Source organism: Xenia sp. Carnegie-2017, unplaced genomic scaffold (genome assembly GCF_021976095.1).
Source record: "Xenia sp. Carnegie-2017 unplaced genomic scaffold, XeniaSp_v1 HiC_scaffold_4, whole genome shotgun sequence".
NCBI classification, from domain to species: Eukaryota; Metazoa; Cnidaria; class Anthozoa; order Malacalcyonacea; family Xeniidae; genus Xenia; species Xenia sp. Carnegie-2017.
The window spans coordinates 6,469,231-6,497,223 of NW_025813504.1; the positions used below are offsets into that span (position 1 = coordinate 6,469,231).

Genomic DNA, 27,993 nt, shown 5'->3' on the forward strand with positions numbered 1-27,993 from the left:
TTAGTCATAAAATATTTTTTTTAGATAAGACACTTTTCGAAAGACATTTGTGTAGGCTATTTTTAAAATTCCTCTATGGTAAACTTATGTTTACAAACATCGAACTGTTCCTTACGTTTTTCTTGTAAATCTCTTTCGTTTTCTTAAAGCATCCTTTCTCTTTTTCTTATAATCATCAGTCAGTTCTTTTCTCGTTTTTAGCCAATTTTGAGTAAGACTTTCCACGGAATTTTTCCTTACAAATGAAGAACAGTCAGCTGTAAAAAAGAGAAAAGTGTTAGTTGACCATCTACATGATCTAACATATTAGTAGAGTAGAGATTTTAAAGCGTAATGAAAAAATTTTTTCATTTGTGTACAGTCTACAATCACAAATATTACATTGTAATTATAAAAAAATTATAAAAAATTCCATTAACTTATCAAATACACCTGTAAACAAAGCTACAATCTTACCTTACAAGGACTCCAACATTTTTCTATTTTTTGGATTGTATAAAAGAAAAGTTTTGGTCTTCTTTGCAAAAGTAAAATTTTAATGCGTGTTTGAGTCATCATCTGATTCACTCTCACTGCTGTCATATGGCAGTGAAAGATTAACAGGACCTTTCCATTCGTCAATTTTTATTCTTTCTTTATTCTTGCGATTTACATATTTCAATTTTTTCGATTCAGAAAAAAGGAAAAAAGTTCAGCGTCCTGTAAAAAAATTACATTTTTTATCAAAGACAAAGTCATAGAAAACAGAAAACTATTTTCTCAAAAGAAATAAGAACTAAATCTTGTTTTTACGAAGCCTTCCTCTCCTTATGGAAGAAAGTTTTAGAATTTGCGTGAAGTTAAACAAACATAAACAAATCAATGTAGAAATAAAAAAAGAAAAAATCGCATACCTTGTCGTTATTGCCCAACAATCCTTTTAATGAATCAGAGACTGCATAAAATTTTTCTTCGGACTTTATCGGTAATTTGCCTTCGTTTGAAAAGTTCACGCGATTTTCTTTATTTAATTCGACATCCTCCGTCCCAGGTGTAGCCTCATCTCTATTTTTCTTTTTCTTAACCTCCTCTTCAAATTTTGAATGATTTTTGCGACTTGGATCGTAATGAACATCGATAGAGTCACTATTCAATAAAATATAAAAATTACGATACAATATTGCTGTTGAAGATTGCTTCAATGAAAAATGTTACTATTGTAACGAAACATTGATAGTGCCATCCATTTGGACATTATAAAAGTTTATAAAAAAACACATTTGTCGAACTAAAGATCCAAATAACAATAGTTATATTGTAAAGTTTCAATTAAGTTGTCTAGAATTTGAAAGATTTTGACAATAAATAAAGTCATTGCTAAGCAGATAAAGATTGCTCTAACATTTAAATAAAACCAACCACTTAACATGATAATAATTAAGTCTTTAGGATAAAACTTACCGATAAACATTTCTTATATCTTTCTCATCTTCGATCGTCAATAAAGTTTGACCCAATACTTCATGAAGTACTTTCCACGATAACTGCTTTTCCTGCTTTAATTCTTCATCAATATCATCGCCCATATATATGTCATTTTCTGATTTCGATTCGTCGTCACTGTCCAAAAACCGTTCGTCCATTTTAAAACGTACGTCGTGTCCAAATCTTTGTTGCATTGCCATAAGCTTTAAGGGGAAATTACATAATACATTGAAACGATAATTTATGTAACTACAGATTGACCAATCAGCTTTGATATGGCAAGGACGTAGATCTGACACTTTTATAAGAATGCCCATTTTGATGAAAACTTCCAAGAAATTTAACTGACAATCACCTTTTCGCCTGATCTTCCTTCAAAATGTTCCTTCTGGAAAATGTCTTCAAGATTATTTTCTTCAGAATTGTTTTCCTCGTCATTGCCAGAAATCTCCATCCCAAGCCAAGAGCTTTAGAACCTACAACTTTCTGCAAGAAATATAATCAACATTAAATGATCAAGTAAACAGGCAAACTTTAATATGAAGAGCATGCAAAAGTAGAAAGAATACTCAATATTAATAAAAAAATGGCTTACCTGTCCATGATGTGTTTTAACAAAATTTATATCAACATTATCACAGTCATAAATTACGTGGTTCTTTGTTGTAACAGGAATTGAAGATTTTATGTTATCTACAGTGGATGATTTAAGTATTTTGGGTGTGACCAAATCTTGATTTTTAAAACTTTCTTTTTCTCTTCTTAATCTAAATTAAATGTTTACAGATGAAAAATAAATGATACATTACATGGCTATTACATTTGTATGATTAATACTTTAATTAATTATTTATGTTGATGATACTTTACCTGTCAAGATAATGTTCCTTTGCCATTGCAACTCTCATTGTCTCTCCTCTCCAACTACATTCATTGAACGTAGATAAACCTAAACATTAAACCAAACATTTGAAGGCAACTATTTGTTGTCTATTACATTTTCTTACATTTTTGAAAATTCTTCTCTAACATCAGTACATCAAGGTATGCAAACGTTTTATAATGGCAATCTATAATTAACACATGTTAATGTCTTCGGCTTGTATCCTTAGTAAATAGGTCTTTTTATAATAAAGCATTGAAACAGTATATTAAATAAATAACAAAATATAGCAAAATATGACAGCAAATAAATTATCTTGCCATTTTCGCAAAATAAAATAATTTAAGATAAAACAGGCCTAGTTTGCTTGAGAATGTATATACAGATTCAACGAACACTTTCACGAACTTCAATAAAGTATTAAGACCCGGTCACACGATCGGTTGTTTCGGTTACAACTTTTGGTAGCTTGTTCAGGCGGTCCGGCTCAACATTTAACTTTGAGAATCTCCTGAAAACGATTTGAAATATTGTTCCTTTGTAGGTTTTCATATTGAAGTCTTCAGCTACGCATAACTTTACATAAGATTACACAAAGCAATCGACTAATTGTCAACGAAAATCTTAATGGAATTTCTTAAGAGGCTTTTATTGATAGTAACGCTTTTTTACGTCAGTGTCATACTTTCGTGTGATTTTTAATCTTTCGAAGCTAATTGATTTGTACTGAAGAAGAAATAATGACAATGGTGGTGAATTTCATCAATAAATTACAACATGGTTATTGTGGTTTACATTCTGCTTGTCGTGGTCTTTATAGTGACTTCCTAGAACTTTTATCGTCGTCAACATGCTGGGAATCATTCGTGTTTTCATTGGTCCACGAGTCCTCATCCAAACCTCTCGAGCGTACGCTAGGTGCTTCAACTACGTTCAATTTTCCTGAAGCTATTTTCAACCTGGAGTCGTTGCTTCTCCTTTATCATTCTTGATTCTGTTTCATTGTTGAAAGTATCAATTTTCTCCTCAATTTCTTCTACCTAAATCCACGAGTTATAATATCTGTCAAATATTAGAGGATTGTTTTTGCACATAATATGCAGATACAAAGTTATGGAGAAAATAACAACATTTCTAATCTTGCCACGGATATTACGAGTGGCGTAACAAAATGTCGATGAGTTTGATATGCATTTGTCAAAACTAGCTTAAAGCGAACATACAGCTATTTTTAGTTTTTTATGCTCAATAGATTTTGGATAAATAATACGAATTTAACAAAATTCGAATAACTTTTTTCTTTTTTGAGTTATTTCTCGGCAAAGATGCAAATAAAACCGGAATTTCAACGTTTAGTAAAATATATCGAGAGCTCTAATCCGTGGCATGGGACTTTCTTGTGACGTGTTTAGGGAACAAAGACTGACCACCAAAACAACTTACACAGTTTATGCATGTAAACAAATACAAAAATGCCAAATCGACGTGTAGTTTTTGGTTGTTCTAACGTAGCCACTTCGGAGAAAGGCATTTCACTTCATCGCATACCATTTTTTAACAACGAAAGAATCGAAGCTAAGCGTTGGAGAAAGCGATGGGCAACTTTGTGAAAGCTACTCGCGATAAGTGGGTCCCCACAAAGTATTCCGCAGTTGGCTCGGAACACTTCATGAAAGATTCGTTTTCTCGGCAATTCGGTTCGCTTTCTAAATCAGAAAGTAATTTTGCACCTCGACTCATTCGAGACGAATTCGGAATCATTGCTTGCCCGAGCATTTATCCTCGAAAAGATGACAATGAACTTACAAAAAGAGATCGCAGAATGGTGAGTACGTTATAAATTATACATATGCATATCTACATTTTACCTGGAATCTGTGTGAGAGTATATTTCATAAATATATGCCATTTTAGATGAAAAGAAAGTGGATGTCTGATTATAAAAGAGAGGTTGAATCAGAAAATATTCCCAGTACAAGTAGCGAACCTCGAGCAAATAGAAGAAACAACTTGTGATGAGCCTGTATTATCAGAATGATCAGCTTCTCCTTTCCTGGAATGTTCTGCAGGTATTCTATGAAACATGTGTGATGAAACACCTAAGTGTCATTACAGTTTTTATTCCTTTGTGTCAATTTAAACTCTTTCAAGAAATTGAATGCAATTTTATATTTCGTAAAGGCATATCCTTGCTGTAACTCACTTCAACAGCAATTTGGACAGGGATAATCAAGAGGTTAATGGAGTTTCCCAGGTTAAAGTGCATTATCCAAAATTAAAAAATGGTGAAGCTGTTGTAAGAAATGTAAAAGTTGCTCAGGATTTTTGTAAGGTTACTTAATATATTATGACTCCTACTGACTGATACCATGTGTTAAATGCCATAATAATCAAAGCCTTAATAAGAATTGATTACCATGAAATAAACTTTTGAATAATTTGAACATTGCTCCTCCAGGGTATGTTGAAGATATATATCATGTGTTGTGCTCTGCACTCATTGATGAGGAAACATTGATCTTTTCAGAGATTGATGAGGAAACATTGATCTGAAACAGAGATCACAAAGGTGATCTTTTACGAATGACTCCATTGCCAATGAATTCCATGTTGGACAAGCAATCAAAAAGTGAAGCTATCTCAAAAAAAGCAAGAAGACAAAGCATGCCAGCTGTACATTTCCCCCCAATTAAGCCAGGTTTTACAAAAAGGCATTACTTGCTTTGAGTTAATTTGAATCTTATTTTTGGAACTGACTCACTTTTTTGTTTGATATAGCTGAAGTATCACCTGTCCAAGAAAAAATCACTGATCAGAGAAATGAGAGGGCAGCACCTCGCTGCACTTTGTGCAAGAATTGGATGAAAGGCCATAAAAATATAATTAACTGTCCAAAAAACCAAAAGTAACCGTTTTTAGGAGCTGGTGGTATGAGCCCAGTTAGTTGGGATTCAGTGAAGTGTGAAATGACTGCATGGAAAGAATAAAAAGAAAAGGAATTGTAATTTTGTATGTTTTGTATAACAAGAATAAGTGTGAATCAAAGATGCAATACATCAAGAGTGGCTAAAATCATTCCATGCTTCACTGAATCTCTACTAGCTGGGCTCATGCATACAACACCTAAACTAATATATAATGTTATGTTATTTTACAAATTGTCCTCCTTATACCCTGCAAAGTGTTCATTTTTTTTAAATTAAAAGTTGTTCGAATAACATGGTAAGCACAAGCTGGAAATGGAATTCTTTGAAAGTCTCGAAGAATGCCATGTACCATTCTTGTAAATTGCCTATATGCAACAACTCGAAAAAACCTGAAAAGGCATAATACACAAGGTCCATTAAATAAGATAGGAGTCCATAAAATACAAATTTTGCAAGTGTGCATTCATAGATAACCCAGACAGAAGCATTTAACTATTAATTGTAACAAACCTTTGCTCCAAGAATTCTTTACAATATCTAACTCCATCTCGTCTTTGGTAAAGATTGGCAGCTAAATTTAATGCCCATCGATTGAGACAAATGGAATCAAATCCTGGATGCTCTGTGATGCATTTTGGCTGCCTTCCTAATTCGGATACCACCATATGATCTCGAATTTCAATCATGCAATTGATAATTTCGTGGCAACATCTACATTCTTTTGGACTAACAAAGAGAGGAACACGGCAGTTATCACAATTGCACCTAAGAAAGTTATCTGTCAAAAGCTTCGGCAACAATAAATAAACAAATTTTCCAACTTTTCATACCAAGAATCAAGAGGAACTTCATTTTGCATTCTGCGTTCGAGCTTTTCTATTTGGCGTCTTTCTTCTTCTGTCTCTCTATTAAAGTTTTCTAAACACTCATCATCAGCAAGTGGTTCGTTTTCATACCCTGCAGCTTGGCCGTACTCAAAATCGCCATCAGTGTTTCGGAGGAGAATTGATGACGATCGATCTTCGTCTTCTAAATCGAATTCCCGACTGTTCAATTCAATGTTTTCAGAAGCGGATGTCGACATGTTTCGTACAATTTTTATGTTAATTTCAAAGCAATATATAAAGAATTGTTATTTCACACTGTTGTTTTGTATGCAGCGCATTCAAACATTTCTTAAATGACGTCACAAACCTTGCTCTTGAAGGATGGATATGATAGCAATGTTTGCAGAGTTGAAACGCCAAAATATTGGCGATGCTAACCAAGGTCTGGATGGTGATGAAATCAATACTGAAAAATATGAATAAATCATAATAAATAAATTAGATTTACCCCATTCTTTTTTTAGTATATATTTTCGAAATTGACAAGCAGTGAGAACTGGCATATAAAGTTAAATGAAAATTTCCCGTTATGCCCCCCATTTGCGACCCCAACTTCTCAAGAAAATAATTAAGAAAACACTGGTAACTTAAATAAAACAGAGGAAACATAAAATTGCTAAAATGGCTAAATTCAAACAGGGGCTTAATAACTTGTGTCTTTAGATTAGGGTGGAGGAGGTAAGGACATAAATTCAAACGCACTCCGACAATAAGAGCGTAGTCTAAAATGCACACGAAAATGGGGGTTGTATAAGTTTGTTCATTATTACTAATCTAGTTGCTCTTTTTACAAGATTTTTTCAAAAATTTTGTAAAGTAGTACTATTAACAAAATAAAAGCCTTAAGCACAAATCTTTAAATAATCAATAATGAAACAAAAGTGGTTTATTATTTACCTCGTATATAAGATTTATAATACCTACATTTTACCAATACATTTCGTCTTTATACAGATGCAGGCACGTACGGCTAATTCTTTAGAACTTCTCTCTGCATTAGCAGAAAATCACCTGAAGTTGAGTGAAGTAAGTTTAATCATTTCGTTGATTTTTACTTTAAACTTTAGTTTTCTGTTTTTCTTAGAAGCCCGCGCTTTTACAACGACGCCCAGATCTTCCAAGTATTCAGTAGACATGGTAGATCCAAGATAATTCTTAATTATTTTTATCTTGTTGAAATATCGTTCATTCTTTGAGACAGTCACAAGTGCAGTAAAAAGCAAACATATATAGCAATTATAAAGATCTGGAAACAGCACTCGCTTTTGACAGGCAAATTCACATGCATCACGAACGCCGCCGTAGCTTTTTATCTTGTCACTATTGAGAATACTTGCAATTCAAATTGTGCAGTAAGATAGTTGGGTTCAATGGTTAGTGATGGGGGAAGAAGCCCAACGACTTCTTTTAATTGTTCTAGGTTGACTAGGTATTGTTAATGCATGGTGACTGGAGAAGATGTGTCAATGGTTTTATCTTTTCTGAAGAACTGTTTCTTGTTATCTCTATACTTATTGATGAACAGATCCAGGGCTTCTATCATGCATTTTCTTGACCGACCAATAGCTAAGTTTTGCCAGAAAAAACTACAAATTCTAATGACAGGGGGTAAGCTACTCTCCCCTCCTGGATTTATTGTTATGAATTCGAAAGCAATTTGCGCATTTTTCTTGTGAACTTACAATTTAAATTTATGGCTAGCTTTTTTTAAGTCTGCGCCATTAAAACTTGTTAACAATTTGCTAGCCAATGGGAGTTTTTCTACTTCTTACATAGTATTTAAGCCAAAGCATTTCATACAGCGGTACTAACCTTGTGCTTGGAGCATGATATGCAATTCTCAAATCACGGATTGAGCTAAATCTTATTTCTCGTTGTATTATATAGTCATGAAGTTTATTAGGGTTTTATTTCGCTGTAACTTCGTGACCGTCAATAATTTATGCCTGATACAACAGCACATCATACTCTTATTTTACACCGTCTCTATAAACAGCTACTTGCTAATTGCTACAAACTGCATCCTTTCTGAGTTTTCCCGGTAAGTCATGAACAGGGCAGTCCAGCATTGCCAAAAACTGTCCAAGTCAGTTTTGCTTCATTTGCCACCAGTGGCGGCGGAACATTGATGATTTGGGGGGGGGGCTATATTCATATATTCATATTTTATAATCCTTAAACACAATTGAATTCAATAGAAACTAATAAAGTAAAACATGCATGTATGAATAATGCCCCCCCCTATTATCAGTGCTCCGCCGCCCTTGTTTTCCATTGTCGATAATCTACCTTATCGTCAGTCCATAATAGAAGCAAGATTATTTTTAAATGTGCAAGCCTCATTAAGAGGCCATTCGTGACATTTGTTCATCTACATTTAGATTTATATTGTTTCTATTTAATTACATTTGTTCTTCTTAGTAAATTGATTTTGGCAATATTGCATATTCTAAAAAATTAGTCGGAGGACAAGGCTCCATTTCCTGAGACATATGTAACCGGCATTTTATTGTCAACGTATGATAAATAAGAAAACCCACTAATTTTAACTAGACCGACTTTTTTCCATCCTCCTTACGTATATGTACGTTTAGACATGGTAGTGAGGCTAAGGGGAAAAACGCCCCTCACTTCAGCGATGAACATATATGACAAAAGTACTATATATTGAATGTCCTATGAATGGCAAATACTCTATTTTGCACAGTATAGGTGCTTGTTAGCAAAAATATTATTAACGTGACTAACCATAGGTGTGCAGTTGTATAAGAATATGAATCATTAATTATATATATTATTAAGTCCTCACCCTCAGCTTCTTGCAATTCTTACAAGAACTTTTCCCTCATTGGCGTCATTCCTGTGTTAATTTGGAGGGGGGGGGTCATATTCATACACTCTGTTATGCCTGGCTAATTTCTTTTCAAAACAATTTCACTTTCAAAAGAAATCAACTTGGCATTACAGAATATATGAATATGAGCCCCCCCCCCCAATTATCGCAGGATTGACGCCAATGCTGTCCATAACTCACACTGCTCTACTAGTGGAGCTATCGATAGCTGTCTGGTTTACGCAACATCAGTAAAGTGCGGCAAAATCGTATATTTGTCAATTATTGCCTCTCCCCTCAAAGAGTTATTCGTACAACCTAAAATCTTGTGGCTGGTTGCACGAAAGCCGAATGGCGCTTTCCATCGGATAGCAAAATTTTTAAACGCTTACAATTTACAAAATTCCTTAATTAAAAGAGGAAAATACATGATTTGAACAGAGCAATCGCTGAAATAAAGTGTTGCTTCTAAGATTAGTAGATTACAAAATCTTTTTTAACAAGTTTCAAAATTTTTCCATCCAATGGATAACACTAAGTGCAACAGGCTTCTGAAGTTCTCCTTCGCAAAAATCTTCGAGAATGTAATTTAAGAATATAAATGCCAAAACACTTCGAACCGCTTTAAATAAATTCGGAGATCTGGGAAGAATTTTCCAAAGTTGCCAAATCCTACATTATATGTCATGTTACCCGCAATAAGGTACGTATATAAAATAATTAAATATTAATAAATACAGCCCTTGGCCAAAGCAATATTATATCGTTGTCTGTTTGTCGTATCGTATGTGAACTACAGCTCCGAAAAGAATCAACATTTCTAAGGGATTGGGAAATGTAGTATGGTTTGGGAAGGCTCAACTTCGACGTATTTGTTGTAAATGTTCTGAAATGTTTTCTACGTTTGGTATACTGGTGAATATCAGTCATTGTTCTTTGTTGTGATTATATAAAAGTTCAAGCTTGTCACGTCGCGACGTTCGCCACCAGTTGAAATATCGCTTTTATTCTTTTATATTTTGGAATACGTTTGACGATTGGATAAAGAGTTAATTTATTGAATGGCAAACTGGGACTTAACGTATGAAATTTGTAAGGTAAGTGTGTGACCTTCTGTTATTTTCTATTGTATTTTAATATTTGTATATGTTCTTATTTCGTTTTCGGTGCATGTACTTCGCTGAGTCGTATTCTGCTAAATGCTTTTCATTTTTGCACTGATCGAGTGTTTCGAAAAGAATTTTTTTGAAGAAACTACGTCAATAGAACGTTTCCAAAATGATTTTCGATTGACATAGAGCAGACAGGGTTATCCTGTTTCGTACGTTTATGATAAACATTAGATCTACCTGTGCTAAAGCACAATGAAGATTAGCCAAATTAAGCATTAACATTCCTATACGTCTGAGCTTCTTAAGAGATGCTTGCTATTATTCATCATTCTTCATTTTATGACCAAATGCATTTTCCAAGTGGCAGAGCATATTGTACTTATTAAGAAAAATATCAATAGTTTTCTTGGCAATGATAACAATTAAATTTTAACACTGTAAAACAGTGTATGAAGTCTGATTTTTCAATGTGGTTTTGTAGAGTTTTAGTTTAGAATACAAGCAATGTAATTCGAACTAAAGAACACACTTGCATAAGCCTTTATGGTGTGTCAACAAGTAACCAACAAAATCTAATCCAAACTACAACATTCCTCTAAAAAGCCATTGTTGGTCTATAACACTCTCCTTGTTTTTGCAAGGAAGAATTAAAATTATTTTGTTATCAATTGTTATATTAGAAGGATTTTTTCAATTATTTTTAAATATTGTTGACATCCATAAAACGTGCTTTCCTTATTCATCATTTATAAAAGCAATATTTCAGAGACTTTTAAAACTTGTTTTTGGGAATGCACTTTCGCCAAAGTACAATGAGCAAACTAGGCTTGATTTTTAATAATTTGAATGTCCTTTGTATTATTCAACATTGAGGGTTGTTTCGTTATACTGTGTGAGTTTTAGAGGCAATATAATTTTTTATATCCTTCGTGGTAAATATTGAGTTACCATGGAGATATTTCAAAAGTACTTATTTCAAAACTACTATGTATTATGCGGGATGATATTACTGTTTAAGTTAGAATTATTACATGTAGTATTTCATGTAATAATTTGAAAATAATTTCATTACTTTGCCATAATAAAGTCCCCAGAGTGTGTCTCTTTGTAAAACAGTGCATAGAAAACTTCAATGTTTGGATCGCACAGATGAGTATCCATGAGAAGGATTGTGAAATACTATAAGAGCATGTGTTTTCACATAAATTTACTCTAAGACACAATAAATATCCTATTCTTTGTATTGTCAAAAACTCATCATTGTTGCCAATGCTTGGAGCCAAGAATATAACAAAATATTTACAGTATGAGTGTCACACACTTGACAGGAGAACTGCTGTTTATATGTTTTTTTGAATATTTTTTGCCAAAAAGTAATTTCGTTGTTTTTACCTATTGTTTTGTTATTTCATGCCATCATGCTGTGTCACTTGTCCATGACAGGATTTAATGACACTGTACATGTTGTTGTATAACAATCGTATATGGGTTTTGGTCATTTCGTTTGGACTAAATGCATACAGCATAAGAAATTTTTGTAGTCAGGATTATTACAGTGTGAAAAATGTACTCAAAAGTCAGCTTACATCAAGTAAATGAATCACCATGATCTTGTACAAATTCATCAAAATGTATGTTTTGGGAATTATCATGGTTTTTCATTTACTTGTTGTAAACTTTATTTTTATTTAACCAGGGTTATGTATACGGTCATTTGCGACTGTATGATTTTAAAAGATTCATTAACATGATTTTTGCTAGTTTGAAACTATAGCCAATATTCATGATTAGTTGCCGAATTCATTCGATCTTTAACTTCGTAAATAAATAAAAAACGTCATAATAACATTAGCTGGCTCATCAATTCTAATGATGCAACAGAAAACCATTAAAACGTGTCATGAAATGTGTTAATTTCGTACGGCTTTGAAATAACGACTATTAATTTTATTGTCTCGTTTCACGCTTCACAAAGATGACTTACAAAACTGTTCCGAAGTACTTATCCGTGAAGCTAAGTTTAATTATTCGCGAGCTGTTCATATAACTGTTGGTTGAACAGACCTGGAACAACTGAATTTTTACGTCTATTTTTTGAACGTAAAAATAACATAAAATCTGATCAAATTAAACCAACAAAAAACGTTACTGAGTTGCAGCGTATTATATTCGTCTTGATATCACTATTAACTTATTATATTTGTCTTGAACATTTCTCAATTGCTTTGTAGTCTGTACTATATTTATTTTCTTGTGAAACTGTAGCGACTAATCACTGATGGTTATCGGCTTCGGCTTCGGCCGTAATTTTTTAATCCTCCGATGTTTGCATAGAACCATGAATTAATGTTGAAATATTGAAGTTAGTTGTACCAGTTCAATAATGTGTGATTTTTATCTTCTTCATTACCTTAGAGCATTTGATTCAAATAGTCAAAGTTAACGACTACTAGGTTACAAATGTTTATTTTCTAAGTGCCGAAGCTCTGTAGCCACGCAATAAAAACAAACAATTTACAAATGTACAATACAAAGAGTTTGATAGGTCAATTTAAAAGAAAATGTGGTCAATCATCTAAATTGGTGGTTGAATGTGCTTGATGTAATGAACATTCAAAATTGTGTGGCAAGTTTACAAAAATGCACGTCTTGGACTGTGTGCTCTCGACTAGAAACTGCCTTTCGTACGTATTTTTTTTTATATGTAAAAAATAAGCTGTGCGCTCAATCGCTTTTTACAGATGGTTGATATAGATTTTGTCAGTGTTTAAGTGATTTGTCAGTCAATAGCTCATGTTTACTCTTTCACATTCAGCTTTCCAGTGCATTAAAAGAGCAATTTCGTGCACTTCTTTTTTCTTTTATTTTCAAAAAGAAACTGTCTATATGAAATGTTGCCGTGCAGAATGCGGCTGAATGCCATTTGCAGTCTATCGTCCACTGTTCGACTACCCTTAGTTTTCAACAAGTGTTTTCTTTGGTAACAAAATTATCTGCGAAGATTTGCTGCAAATTTGAAAATCAAATCTTTTTATTGAAGATCTTTGGTTTTAGTGCATTGTGCTAAATTATTTATTTGGTCTATTTCACGGACAGATTTTCATATTTTTTACAGGGCATGGTAGCTGCTAAAATTTTTTTTTGGGGGGGGGGGAGGCATGAGCTGGTAAGGAAGTGATGTAAAAGTAAAGGTCTAGATTTTAGGAGCGGTCTTGTAATGTAGCCACCGAAGGTAGTGTATGGAGTTGAAACAATGCCCAGAAAAACTTAGTTCAGCTGTACTAATGGTTTTGCTAAAAGTTGGGTGGGATTATATGTTTCGTAGAACGTTCAAAATTTTATTTAACCTCGTCAACAGGAGATGAATTGTTGAGATTTACTACTTATATGCGCCGTAAATCCTCGACATGAAAGGTCTGTCTGTCATGCATGCTGGATGAATGTTAGTATAACATTGTTTGAAAAGTGTGTGGCAATATATCCCATTATGACGAAACAATTGACGGTCACTTTATGACACAGTGTTTTTCATTTGTTAGGAAAAATGAGCACATTCGTGGAAGCACCGACGAAAAGTGATACGTTCCTTGTAGTATGTCGTCCATGTTATCAGTTGGTCTGAAGTTTTCATCAGCTTTCGAAGCACGGGATTAGAACTGCAAACACTGCATTGGGGAATTTTAAAACATGAAGAAATCTCTTAGCAATTGTTACTGGGAGCTGGTCTCTCCAAGTGGTATTTTATTTATATTTTAACAATTGAAAAATATCAAGGAATTTTTTACCAATCTTTTGAATCACATATAAGTGCTTTTTAACGATACTAATCATCAATTAAAAATGGGAAAACATTGCAAACACAGCAGTGAAAGACGAAAAGACGAGAAAAAGCTGAACAATGAAAGTAGCGAAGGTGATTACAAACTCGTACAACACGAAGTACTGCTATCGCCAACTTCACTTGTACGATACGAAGTCTTGGAGTTTTTAGGCAGAGGTACCTTTGGACAGGTGGTCAAGTGCTGGAAACAAGGCACCGATGAATGCGTTGCGATTAAAATTTTAAAAAACCACCCGTCTTATGTTCGCCAGGGCCAGGTCGAGATCAGCATCTTGGCGCGTTTGCGCGCCGAAAATGCCGATGCTTATAACTTTGTCCGCGCAATAGAGTACTTTCAACATAAAGGCCACACGTGTTTGGTGTTCGAAATGTTAAAGCAGAACCTTTACGATTATCTCAAGCAGACGAAGTTCAGTCCCATGCCCCTGAAGCGAATCCGACCGATCATTCAGCAAGTATTGATGGCGCTGTCCAAACTCAAATCTTTGGGGCTGATTCATGCGGATTTGAAACCGGAGAACATCATGTTGGTGGATCCTGAAAAGTTTCCTTTGCGGGTAAAAGTCATTGATTTTGGTTCTGCGACACATGTTTCAAACACCGTGTGTTCAACATATCTCCAAAGCAGATATTACAGGTGAGAATCTCATTTTGAAGTCATATTCAAACTTGTCTGGAAAGAGATAGGAATCAGTAATTTACCATAACACAATGAACTCTTGCTCGAGCACTATTTTTGAAATTCAACACATTCTGCTGTTGTTTTAACATTTCCGCCCTAACTTAAGTTGTAGTCGTCCATTTTATAAGAAAGGGTAGAAGAATGGCTTCACATATAGTTTAAAATCGCCCATTTAACGAAAAGGGGGTTGGGGTGGGGTGGGGTGGAGCTTCACGAATCTTACTTAAAACAACAATATCCTGTTTCTGCTTCCGAGGATTCTCGACTTTCTTAAATGGTCTTTTCTTCGTAGCGGCCCCCACTTTTATGTGGGAAATCCGTGCATGGGAAACAAAGAGATTGTCTGTTTAATGCTAAATGTGTTCTATTCATTAATTTTATTATCTTGCGCTGGCACCACGTACGAATTTACTTTCGGTATTGAATCTTCTTTTGTACAGCGTTTCCCCGTTAAAGAACACCGCATTTCGGTATTCAGTGCTCCCAATCGGAGAACATCTTTACTGCAGTGTGCAGCATTAGCAATGCTTGTTATCTCATGTTGATCGTCCAGGTAAGTGCAGAGTCAAGTTGACTGCGGCTAAGAATGTCAAAAGTTTAGTCAACACCAACACCAACAGTCCTTCTCAGAACTCCACTATTCTGGACGATCAACATCTACAAACATGCAGCGATGCAACCGGGTTCAAACCATCCACTTATTAACAACTCTATTATTATTCTTTTGGCGATACGCAGAGCTCCTGAAGTGATACTTGGTTTACAGTTTACCGAAGCTATTGACATGTGGTCGCTGGGATGTGTCATGGCCGAGTTGTTTTTGGGATGGCCATTGTATCCTGGATCGTCAGAATACGATCAGGTTAGCTACGCCAGTTTCTTGATCATTGGTTTTTGGTTTATTTGGTGTATCCACTTTAGGAGTATCACGTTTTTTGTTTCTTCGCTCTCTTCCAGATTCGTTATATCATCCAGACTCAAGGAAATGCTGGACTTTTTGAGTTGCTTGTTGTCGGTACAAAGGTTTCCCGGTTTTTCAAGAAAACTCATTTCAATCACTCCACTAGAACATGGGAGTATAAATTGAAGGTAAATGTCTATTGCTTCTTTTCTGTTAATTTCTTCGAAGCAAAGTCACAGGATGACGATTATGCAGAAGGGTCACTCTGGTGTGCAATGATTTGCCACTTGTTTCCAACATCTAAAATAACATGACGTCATTTCTAAGTAATGAGTACGAGAACATATTGACGTAAGAAATGACTTCGGGTGATTTTCGTTAATGGTTTCATGTGAAATATTATATTCAACTGGCTGGAACGATCGATTTATGTGCGACAGTGTGAGGGGACAATATCCAAAGGCTCCCACCCGAGTGACCCTTTTGTATAATGCATTGTCTGTGGTAAAGTTAAGAGCTGTGCATCACAAAAATCAGTAGCATATCCAGGATTAGAGAAAATAAATTATAGCAGAAAATTTTAAATTCAATATACCACTTCATACTTAGAGGGTGCTATTGGTTATGAAAATCCATAGAATAAAATCCTTTCAACCAATAGGCTGTGGCAATTTGTTTTCCCTATAGCTGGACTTGCCTCTCTTAGCTGTCCTAATGCAAATCTTAACAAGACAATTTTTACGATGATTATTTATAAATATTTGTCGCAACACATGCGCAGTGTAATTTGCAATCGTCATTTTTTCGACAAATGTAGAAAAACATCGCCGATGTGTTGTATTCGTCTTTGTGCTTGTTTTTGAGAGATTTTCCGACTATAACTCTAACAGTCGTGTTGCAGAGCTCTACCTTGTAAGTGATTATTTATATATACAGGGACTATATATATAAATAATCATTTAATGGCGTATTCGTTAACCCCACCCCCTATTCTGAATACCGTCGATGGGTCTCTGTCTTCCGCAGCCCTCCTTGGTCCGCCGTTTCAGATATTCCCCCTTGTTACCACCAATGTACGAAGACCCAGTGGCGGATCAAGGGTTAAATTACAGCGCCTGATTTTAACTTCAAAACATCATAACTGTAATTCTGTTTCCATATGATCTCAAAAGCATGAGATTTATTAAGCATTTGAAATGAACGACAAAATTTTTTATCATAATCATGTTTATGATGAAAAATTTCGTCGTTTATTTCAATTGCTTAATGTAATTCTGTTTGTTAAAAAGTTCTGAAGAATATTTAGAATAAGAAATTTTATCAATAGGATTGTTTATAAAGAATTTCGAATTTTAGATAAATATATGTTTAACGTGCTCTAATTTAACCTAAATCTGTTGATGGCGAGACCCAGTGTTACAATTTTATCACCAGATCCGCTCTTCTGAGCTTGGACAGCCCCGCCTTCTTTAAGAAATTGTAACATTCGGAGCAGTGGGAAGCAATTTGCACAGATCAACACATGTTTAATAATAAGTTATTAATATATGGCCACACTATAGGACCTCCTGTCAATATAACGAGACCTTCTTGTTTCGCGAAAATCGTAGCAGGTTATCTATGTTTATAAATGTTAGTTCCGTGTGAATTTTTGCAGCTAAATTTTTATTTGTATTTAGAGTCCTCTCGAATATGAAAAAGAAACAAAAGTGAAGTCTCAGGAAGCCAGGAAATACATTTTCAAAGATTTGGGCGAGATTGCTGACGTAAAATTTCCCAATGGCTTGTCCAGTATCGACAAAAGAGCTGAAAAGGCAGACAGGTATAGATATTTACCGTTTATTATGAGTACGAAATGATACGATATCAGTGCGCTTTTTAACATTTTTTTTCAAACTATTCGCCTTTTGTGTTACGTACGTTAAAATAAAATAAAACCGTTCAATTTTCGTATGATTTCGTTCCTTGTCATAGAAAACCAATGGTGTTGTTTTTCAATTTGGCTATTTTAAGTCACCGATTAGAAACAGCATATGTTAAGAGGCTTTTTTTCATTAAGATCCTAATTGGCGGTTTGCAGGCAGAATTTTTCGTAAGCAATTGCTGCCGAGCGTCAACGAATGTTGAATTATGAGCAAAGTATTGAACTATGGCTCTGTTCATACCATACCAGATTTGTCTCTCGCAGGATTACTTTTAACTATGGAGATATTGCATTCTGCAACAACATTTTATATAAAGTTGAGATTTCTGCGAGTAAATTATCTTTTATATATTAATAATACTACGTACAGAGCCTTTTACACATTAAAGTGATGAACGATTTAGTGTTTTTAAAAATAAAGTACACGTTGTTATGTTTATTAAATCTTCGAATGCTAATGAACAGCGTTTGTGCTGTGAGTGAAATGCGATGTAAGATTTGATCTTTATGCAAAGGTGTGTAATGTAATTGTTTGACCTAAAAATAAGTGGTTTATGCGGTAAATCAAAATGTTTTAGATTCAAATATTGATTATTTGTCTGTCGATGACTTGCCGAAAGTTTTAAGAGTTAGTTTTGTTGATATTAATGAGTTTTGATTTTATGCAAGCTGTACAACTGCGATCTCGTTAAAGTGATGCAACAAATACTATGAATTTACCCTTGTTGTGGCGCCCGTTGAGACGACATGTAGTATAATTCACCCTGTATGGTGGAGCCTGTTGAGACGACAAGTAGTTTAACTCACACTGTATGGTGGAGCCTGTTGAGACGACATTTAGTATAATTCATCCTGTATGGTGGAGCCTGTTGAGACGACATTTAGTATAATTCATCCTGTATGGTGGAGCCTGTTGAGACAACATTTAGTATAATTCATCCTGTATGGTGGAGCCTGTTGAGACAACATTTAGTATAATTCATCCTGTATGGTGGAGCCTGTTGAGACGACATTTAGTATAATTCACCCTGTATGGTGGACCTGTTGAGACAACATTTAGTATAATTCATCCTGTATGGTGGAGCCTGTTGAGACAACATTTAGTATAATTCATCCTGTATGGTGGAGCCTGTTGAGACAACATTTAGTATAATTCATCCTGTATGGTGGACCTGTTGAGACAACATTTAGTATAATTCATCCTGTATGGTGGAGCCTGTTGAGACAACATTTAGTATAATTCATCCTGTATGGTGGAGCCTGTTGAGACAACATTTAGTATAATTCACCCTGTATGGTGAGCCTGTTGAGAGGACAAGTAGTATAATTCATCCTGTATGGTGGGCCTGTTGAGACAACATTTAGTATAATTCATCCTGTATGGTGGAGCCTGTTGAGACAACATTTAGTATAATTCATCCTGTATGGTGGAGCCTGTTGAGACAACATTTAGTATAATTCACCCTGTATGGTGAGCCTGTTGAGAGGACAAGTAGTATAATTCATCCTGTATGGTGGGCCTGTTGAGACAACATTTAGTATAATTCATCCTGTATGGTGGAGCCTGTTGAGACAACATTTAGTATAATTCATCCTGTATGGTGGAGCCTGTTGAGACGACATTTAGTATAATTCACCCTGTATGGTGGACCTGTTGAGACAACATTTAGTATAATTCATCCTGTATGGTGGAGCCTGTTGAGACAACATTTAGTATAATTCATCCTGTATGGTGGAGCCTGTTGAGACAACATTTAGTATAATTCATCCTGTATGGTGAGCCTGTTGAGAGGACATTTGTATAATTCATCCTGTATGGTGGGCCTGTTGAGACAACATTTAGTATAATTCACCCTGTATGGTGGGCCTGTTGAGACAACATTTAGTATAATTCATCCTGTATTGTGGGCCTGTTGAGACAACATTTAGTATAACTCACCCTGTATGGTGGAGCCTGTTGAGACAACATTTAGTATAATTCATCCTGTATGGTGGAGCCTGTTGAGACAACATTTAGTATAATTCATCCTGTATGGTGAGCCTGTTGAGACAACATTTAGTATAATTCACCCTGTATGGTGGGCCTGTTGAGACGACATTTAGTATAATTCATCCTGTATTGTGGAGCCTGTTGAGACAACATTTAGTATAATTCATCCTGTATGGTGGAGCCTGTTGAGACGACATTTAGTATAATTCATCCTGTATGGTGGAGCCTGTTGAGACGACATTTAGTATAATTCACCCTGTATGGTGAGCCTGTTGAGAGGACAAGTAGTATAATTCATCCTGTATGATGGGCCTGTTGAGACAACATTTAGTATAATTCATCCTGTATGGTGGAGCCTGTTGAGACGACATTTAGTATAATTCATCCTGTATGGTGGAGCCTGTTGAGACGACATTTAGTATAATTCATCCTGTATGGTGGAGCCTGTTGAGACGACATTTATTATAATTCACCCTGTATGGTGAGCCTGTTGAGAGGACAAGTGGTATAATTCATCCTGTATGATGGGCCTGTTGAGACGACAAGTAGTATAATTCATCCTGTATGGTGGAGCCTGTTGAGATGACATGTAGTATAATTCACCCTGTATGGTGGAGCCTGTTGAGACGACAATTAGTATAATTCACCCTGTATGGTGGGCCTGTTGAGAGGGTAAGTAGTATAATTCACCCTGTATGGTGGGCCTGTTGAGGCGACAAGTAGTATAACTAACTCTGTATGTTGGAGCCTGTTGAGACGACATGTAGTATAATTCACCCTGTATGGTGGAGCCTGTTGAGACGACATGTAGTATAATTCACCCTGTATGGTGGAGCCTGTTGATATAATATTTAGTATAATTCACCTTGTGTGGTGGAGCCCGTTGAGGCAATAATTAAGGCGATTTTTTAGTATGAGGTAGCTATGAGATGGCTACCGATAGTGATCCCTCATCGGAAAAACAACTTTATCATCGTAGCCTATTTTTTTTGAGAATACAGCCTTTTCAAATTTCAGCAATGTCGCGTGCATAAAATGATCATATTGTATTGCTCTATGTAGCCCCGGCCTCATTTTAGACGTCTTTCTAATAATCTCCCTTTTAAAAGGTAACAAAAAATGGACCCCTACCCTCTTTATACACTCCACTTTCATTCAACTAAAAAATTACCAGGAAATCAATCCCAATGAAAACAAAAGGAAATACGTGATAGAAGCGTTTATTCGTTTGATGTTTACAAATGTAAAAATCGAAATAGTCACTTGCTTCGTGTAAAAATTTGAGAGAAAATCATACTTAATTCTTTCGTGATTTCCTTCTTTGAATTTTGTGTGAAAATTTATTTAGTCCCCATCGCCTTTTAAGTAATGCCCCCGCCTTCTAAAAATGCCCCCAATTTAAAAGTAGCTAAATAAAGGAAATACTTCTTCACATTTAGCTAAATGCATCGTATCGGTTGTCTTATCGCTTTAGAAACGAGTTTGTCAAGCTACTGAAGCAGTTTCTGTCCATTGATCCCGACAAACGGACCACCCCAGATGCGGCTCTAAGCCATCCATTTCTTACCCTTACTCATTTGGCGGACTACAGCAACAGTGATGTGTTAGTATGGCCTAGAAGTATATTAAACAGTTTTTTATCGAAGTTCGTTATATGTAGTTTAAAAGCGATGTGAATGTTTGAAAGCAGTGTCATCTTTTTACCTCTGTTTGAATTATAATGAACTCTGTTTGAAACTCCTCTTCGTGGTGTTATGAGAAGCACATGGTGATAGCATTTTCTTTGGTCATTGAAATAATTTTTGTAAATGTGTTTACATATGTGTGAGTTTACGTATGGCTCTGAAGCTTTAACCCCCTATAGCAGAGTGTTGAGAAAAGCTATTAGTATAATTATGTACTGTCAACCCTTTCCGTGTGGGCACCCTGTTATTACGGACATTTTCTAAAATCCCTGAGTGGAGCTGCTGTGAAATGTTTTTTTTGAACGATCTAAATTCTAGATCGTTACATTGTCTTACGTCTCTTTTCTAGGTCACCACACCCCCTAAAATTTGTAGCACCACTCCAGTAAAATGAAAATCCATTTATAGACTAAACAAACAAACGCTTTGAATAATTTAACTTTCTCGAAGTATTCCTGAGCTCTATATGTTTATGCATTAAATATCTGCCCCCGTATATATCAATTTCCTTTTTTTTACCACAGTTTCAATTCTGCTCTTCGAAAAATGGATGCATGTCGTCGTAACGTTGGCCTTGTAGAGCAGATGTCCAATTTGTCACATGGACCTACGGCGCGCAGGAACCACGTAATGCACTCTGGTGCATCCGAGACCTATGTTGCTAAACGTCCCGGGTCAAGGTCACATCCGGTTGTAAACCTAGTGAGTGAAGTTTGCTTTTTTTCTTCCCCTTTTTTGAATATGAATTCTTCTGTAGTGATGTAGCTAGGAAATAATTTGAGAAAGAGGACTCGTTTTATCGTACAATGACATAGCGACCCTTTGACTTGAAGAAAGTTATTCATAATATTGCAGTGACGTATTTAGGCCAAAACTTGAGAATGAATATATCATGCCCTGTTTATTTCATTATTCTTTTATGAATCGCAGGAAGGAAAACCGTTTGTTGTCAATTATCCTGCACCAGTTCAACCGTCCAACTTACCTGCCAATTCTGTGTCTGTTGCCATGCCAACATCCTGTCGTCCAATGTATATGAAGGTAACTTGATTTAAATCATGATTCGTTGCTCTTGTTTCCATGTTATTAATAATTGATGTTGGGGACAAAGCGAATACACCATCTTTTCCTGACGTGCTTCTATAAAAGGATAAAGTGGCCAGCCCGCAAGTTTTAATTCTATGTAAATTCCATGACACTGTCGTGATTTTACTTTTCTGATCATGTTGCTTCTCGTTGAGTAAACACAGACGCATCTGTACTGCAGGGCTGCTCCATTGTTTCGGTGGTCAATAAAATAACAGGAAGTGCTAGTCGTTTTCTTAGCATATTAGCATTTTTCATCTATTTATTTTGTGCATGTTTTCAGTCTTTAATCTCGTAGTAGGAAGGTTTCAAAAGTGAAGTCGACTTTTTTTGTCATTATTTCTTGGCTATGTTGAAAAATCCTTTCGATTTTCGACTTTGCGAGACGTGCGCATTGCTAATACAGGATACATTTCTGTTTATTTCATCATTCATTCTTGAATCTCAGCAGGGAAAACCATTTGTGCTCAATTTTCCTACACCCATCCAACCATCCAACATACCTGCTAACCCTGTGCCAGTTGCCATGCCAACCTCGCGTCGTCCAATGTTAATGAAGGTAACTTTATTCAAATCACGATTCGTGGCAGTTTTCTTTCTGTGGCAAATGTTTATGCTTGTATCCGTTTTGTGCAATGTTGAATAAGATGCTAAAGCTAATATGCCTCCTTTTTCTTACATACTTGTATCTTTAAAAAATATTGAGAGAAATAACACGAAAAATTTGTGAAATACTGACTTACACTTAGTCGTCTTTACGCCATGTTTGTTAAACGACCTTGCAAAGCGGAAAAAATAAGAATGACTGACTTCTGTCCAGCTGAGCACGTCAGTATTTGTTTAGTAGGTAATTAAAACTGAAGAAAATCTCTTACATGATTAATTCCAACATACGTCATACTTACTTGGGATTCTTAAAACGCACTCACACTAGCTGAGTGGAGCTTCAATATCACTGATAACTTTTTTAAAATGTTTAAGTGAAGGTTTTGCCATTGATAGAAAAGTGAGTTTGGCTTTTTTTAGTGGCAGCGAGATTTCTGTATGGAACTCAGCGAGTGTGAGTGTCAGTTAATTTTTAGACGGGGCTGCCCCCTCTTTAATATTTCCGATACTAAGGTCTTTATATAGATTACTTGAAAATGTCAGTCATATAAAACAGTGCGTAAAATATGTTAGTGACATTTTGAGATTGTTTGCCGCCCCTCCCCCCTCCCAAATAAAATCCTGCAAGTGTCACTGCTTTAATTTAAGAATGCAGGCGTTATATTGTCTATCATTTTTGTATGATAGACAAAAATGTTGTCTATCATTTTTGTATTCCACTTTGTATCTTTCAAATTTTTTTTCATAGATTCTGCCGTGGCAAAGTCATCCTGGACATAGCCATCACGCATCGTCTACGGATAGTTTATCCAGGTATGTGATTACTTCAACAGCGTTCGTGCCTCCGTGAACTCTTAAAGTTCTGAAGTCATAATATTAGCATATTATTTCGCAGCTATGTAGTTTCTCGATTTTGTCGCCGTCAAATTTTACGAGACTTTATTTTCGCTATTTTAATGATCAAAACTAAAAAAGGCATTTGACTTTGCGAAGTATTTCTGAACAATATTTTTTCATAAAAATGAAATTTGAGCAAGGTCTTTTTTAAACAATATACGTATGTACTAATATATTTTAATGTTAAATTTTAATGTTTTAGTGATGTATTTTAATTCTGTTTGGATACTTATGTATTTGTCAATAGAAACCAAGGGAAGTGTACTTCTAATGATCTTGGGTATATGTCTGGCGAAGCAAGTCCTTTTTATCCTGTGGTAGGCATATCAACATCCCACTCTCTTTGTGCTTATTCAATCAATATAGGTCTAAGACGATCTAAGCCGTTGGACATTATTACGGTTGAGCTATAGCAATACCTTAAAGGAATTTACCATTATGATCCTTCCTAAAATAGGAATGTTTCTTAAGTATAAGACATTGTTTACCAATCAAATAGTGGAAAATGAAACAATGTCAGATATGAACAGTCTCTCTGGGGACGAGGATCCGGCATAGAATAGATGTTTCATTTAAGAATAATGATCGCTTCTACTAATCAAATTGCACACTGACAGTCAATTAAGCTTTCTACTTTTCCTTGTAGAACGATGTTAGAAGCAAGATGCAAGGAGGTCGTGAAGAGGTAAGATCTTTATTGGAACATCCTAAAACCAATCAGTTTTGATGTATGCGGATAATAGTAGTCAGGTTTACCACCAAAGACATCATATTTGACAACGCAGTGCTTTTACTGTCAATTTTTATGACCTATGAGACAGCCATATAACAAGTTTATTGATCATTGGGTGAAGTTGATCGATCTACTACTCATCAATATAAAATTCACCATCCTTCAGAGCCATCATTCCGGAGAGGCAATGCTACCAGGTCTCCGATCCTCTGTATGGAATCCCCCAGCGCTACGACCTTTCGCTCCTATATGGAAATATCCCTTTGCTCCTCAAATGAACATTGATAACAAGGAATACGACTTAAACAACTTTCCCAACTTGTCGTCCCCTGGTCGGAGACCACCCATAAGTGACATAAAAATGACAGATGGAAGCACTCGTGACCACAGCCCAATGTTAATGTCGCCAGGTGCAACGTGGAACGTGACCGATACATCGAAAACACTTGATTCACCTATTCTTATACCTGATAGTCCATCCCCAAGCGTGATTACGATATCCAGCTCCAGTGATCGGTCCAATTCATGTGATTTTTCAGGTATGAGGAGACAACTTTTGTTGACATCGCGGTAGATAACTATCAAAATAAAAAGATGAGAACTCTAGATAGTTATTCTGGCAAATTAAATTACTGAGTAGCCACTGAGCTGAACAGCATGATATGGAAATGGAACTTTTAGTGCTCTTTTAAATTAATGAAGTAGATGCAGAAACATTATTTAGAATTTATTAACTTTGATTGGAGGATGCCTGTTTTGATATGGTGAATTTTTTAACACTTTTTGTAAGTCATGAATAGAGACGTGTTGTAATTATTAGTTATGAAGTTTTTTCATTACAAGTTACTTCGACCTCACCTTAGATAGCCATGAAGGTGGCCAGAGTTTTCCTTTCGTCGAGTATTTAAGGACTTTTCGCCAAACCTTTGTCTCAGTTCTCTTAAAACGGGGCTTTTTTAGGAAAAAAACTACATTGTAAATTCCGTCAATACGATTAGCGTAGTAATTGGTCGCTGTATTCCACAAGTTTCCAGTCATTTCTTATAATGATTACTGACAGAGAAGCTTTAAAATATTTTGTTGAACGAGGACTGTTATTTTTCTTTGAATTGTTGCTTTTTGAAATTTTGGTATTTTGACTCTATAATGTAGCTAGAATTCACCAGTTTTGTCCGGATTGACGAGGTTACCTTTATTGTAAATCACGTGACCACCATTTTAACCTGCATGGAAAGGAGTATAATATAAATGAACAAAAATTGCAGCAAACATTCCACTGTGAAAAAATCAATCAACTTGTGCTTCTTTTATCGAACCTTTATAAACTGTGTACTTTTTTACTGATTTATATTTTGTGTAATGATTTTGTGATGTCTTATTAAATACAATCTCATCTTGACTAAGTGGTTATCTTAGGGTTCTGGTCGTTATTGCAAATATAATCATCATAACATGTTATTTCGAAGCAATAACATTATAACAGTCGTATAGCAAGTGTTTGATATAACCATTTTGCATGACTTTTTTTTGTATTTCGTGGGTTTATTATAGTAATAGAAAACAAATGCCCATTCACACGAAATTTTCGCCTTGAAAAATATCGCTTCGCGAGAAAAAAATCGCTAGTGGAAATCTGGCTAGTCAAGAATTTTTGTTTGTTTTGTGAATTGGTCAAACATAAAGACTTTGACAAACTCCAATGCTTTGAATATTGGATTACACTTTGCTCTATAATGCTTCACAGCAGTTTCAAGGCAGCGAAAAATTAAGTTTGGGACATTGAAAAAGACGAAAGCGTCCTCTTAAAGAAGGTGACCATTAAACAGAGGTCACTTAAAAAAATTTTTGGCACAATTTTCGAGATATTGTGACGGCTTAATACGGTACCTCATAACACAAGTTTGACTGTTATCCTAAGCAGAAAATTAAATGCAGTTCGTCATTCTTACAAAATATTGATTTTCTAGGCCAATGTTCGTCTCCATCTGGTAATGAAGGAATGAGTAACGATTTCTTTTTACATCAAAGAAACAGTACCTTGTATAATGGCAGAAACTTTCACAACGTGCCTGCAGTAGCTGCATGTAAAACCGGTCCAGGGTGTTTTACAGGCAATAGCAACGTAAAGGATAGCGTCGAAGTGGATTCCCAAAGGTCACATGATTCGATTCCAGGTGAAGCATCCACTCACAAACAACCATCCGCACGTGACATATGGGTTAGACCCAGGGCGAGTTGTACAACAAAACAAGACAATAATTCGAGTTTCTTACACTACAAAGAGGTCGACGAAGCTGTGCCGAGACGAAAGCATCCTTCTACTGAAACCACATTTACAAAACCCGAACAAATATACGAAAGCAGTTCTGGGCGATCGGTGGATTTCGAAAAGGCCTGTAAAGTCCGACGTAAAAGTTATCAGCCGTCACGTGATCAAGAAACACAAACATTGTACGATACCGCTTCTGCGTTCACGAACACCGCAGGATCCTCGCGTGCCCGCGAGTTCATCGAAATAAGCCGCAAGAATCATAGTCCAACTCCAGCAGTGAACTTTCAACCTGCTAACTCGTTTCAGTTGTTGCCTACTTTTATTCCATTGCAGTCAGACTCTAGTGGAGCGTGCTTCGTTTCACCGACGTTAGGGTACCCAATAAAAGCAGCCGGACACCAGCATTTTCCTCAAATGCCATCTACTGCGCATGTCTTTCATCCAAGCGCTGGTCCGGACCATTTTTTCTATCTACCCTCACAAGTGTACTCCCATATGCCCCAAGCAGTGTCGACAGTCTATAACACCCATATTCCATCCAACATCAGTGCAGGAGGTTCTCCTACCGGAGTGCCCGTCATTCTTGCCCCTGGTCGGCTGGCGTATAAAGAACCTCCCGGTGCAATACCTAATTATGGGTTGAGTACTCCTGCTTTTGTTCCAACGTCTTCTTCAGCAGACTCAGTGGGGCATACAATCGCGGGTAGCAATATCAAAGCATATCGGCAATATGTCATGAGATCTGAAAACTATGGCCTGCCTTCAATGTATCAATATAAACAACCATAGATTTTATTTAGAGCCAAGTAGCTAGGTATGTGTATATGCCGAGGTTGAGGCGCTAGAAAAGCTACGAAAACACAATAATCATATATGCGTTTTACCAGAAGTGACAGTGCTTTAAAGTGCTGCTAAATATATAGAGCAGCGAAAAGTGTATATGAACTTAGGCATTGTTAAGACATCATGTTTCCTGGTTCACAATCAGTAATTAGAACTGTTTTTAACTAGATTTTCAGAATGTTAACTAAGTGGAAAATAGATGATTTGTATTCATCCAATTAAAGGCTGATTTCTTGTACCGGCAGTCCCAAGAATGTGGCTTTTGCAAAACTTCTTGTAGAAAGTGTGTATGAGTCGCGCTTTCATTGGAAGAATTGTATCTGCATAATACATTATATAACTAAAACTGTCTCGGGTAGAGTGGTCTTTTTTAAACTATAACCTGAAATTTTACCTCATTAGGCACATATTAAACCATTGAAAATCA

At 35.7% G+C, this 27,993-nt stretch overlaps 2 protein-coding genes across 6 annotated transcripts; one reads left to right on the forward strand and one right to left on the reverse strand.

Annotated features, from left to right (window-relative positions):
* Positions 1-6,358, reverse strand: LOC124455723 (nucleolar protein 8-like). 3 transcript variants are annotated; one of them, XM_047006355.1, is made up of 11 exons: positions 6,105-6,358; positions 5,785-6,000; positions 3,143-3,387; positions 2,472-2,534; positions 2,335-2,413; positions 2,060-2,231; positions 1,820-1,950; positions 1,441-1,667; positions 894-1,125; positions 457-699; positions 1-257 (listed from the first exon to the last, which is right to left on the reverse strand). In XM_047006355.1, exons 7-10 carry the CDS (start codon positions 1,916-1,918, stop codon positions 658-660), a joined length of 600 nt encoding a protein of 199 aa, XP_046862311.1. In that variant the 5' UTR covers positions 1,919-1,950; positions 2,060-2,231; positions 2,335-2,413; positions 2,472-2,534; positions 3,143-3,387; positions 5,785-6,000; positions 6,105-6,358; the 3' UTR covers positions 1-257; positions 457-657. The 3 variants fall into 3 exon arrangements, with proteins under 3 accessions (XP_046862311.1, XP_046862312.1, XP_046862314.1); XM_047006356.1 differs by having other exon boundaries at positions 3,033-3,387; XM_047006358.1 differs by lacking the exons at positions 2,472-2,534; positions 3,143-3,387; positions 5,785-6,000; positions 6,105-6,358 and having other exon boundaries at positions 2,335-2,453.
* Positions 6,359-9,738: 3,380 nt separating this feature from the next.
* Positions 9,739-27,993, forward strand: LOC124455539 (homeodomain-interacting protein kinase 2-like). Of its 3 annotated transcripts, XM_047006173.1 has the most exons (14): positions 9,739-10,091; positions 13,646-14,584; positions 15,368-15,491; positions 15,587-15,718; positions 17,210-17,352; positions 20,919-21,047; positions 21,654-21,831; positions 22,060-22,170; positions 22,664-22,774; positions 23,570-23,634; positions 23,966-24,035; positions 24,365-24,403; positions 24,618-24,990; positions 26,419-27,993. In XM_047006173.1, the coding sequence occupies exons 2-14, from the start codon at positions 13,947-13,949 to the stop codon at positions 27,510-27,512; spliced, it is 3,207 nt and encodes a 1,068-aa protein (XP_046862129.1). In that variant the 5' UTR covers positions 9,739-10,091; positions 13,646-13,946; the 3' UTR covers positions 27,513-27,993. The 3 variants fall into 3 exon arrangements, with proteins under 3 accessions (XP_046862129.1, XP_046862130.1, XP_046862131.1); XM_047006174.1 differs by lacking the exon at positions 22,664-22,774; XM_047006175.1 differs by lacking the exon at positions 20,919-21,047.

Coding starts and splice junctions, on each gene's coding strand:
- LOC124455723 (XM_047006355.1), bottom strand. CDS start 1,918: ATGGAGATTTCTGGCAATGACGAGGAAAACAATTCTGAAGAAAATAAT. Junction 1,668..1,819: donor AAGGAAGATCAGGCGAAAAG/GTGATTGTCAGT, acceptor TTCCCCTTAAAG/CTTATGGCAATGCAACAAAG. Junction 700..893: donor TGTTGGGCAATAACGACAAG/GTATGCGATTTT, acceptor ATTTTTTTACAG/GACGCTGAACTTTTTTCCTT.
- LOC124455539 (XM_047006173.1), top strand. CDS start 13,947: ATGGGAAAACATTGCAAACACAGCAGTGAAAGACGAAAAGACGAGAAA. Junction 17,353..20,918: donor AGAGCTGAAAAGGCAGACAG/GTATAGATATTT, acceptor TTATCGCTTTAG/AAACGAGTTTGTCAAGCTAC. Junction 24,991..26,418: donor CAATTCATGTGATTTTTCAG/GTATGAGGAGAC, acceptor TTGATTTTCTAG/GCCAATGTTCGTCTCCATCT.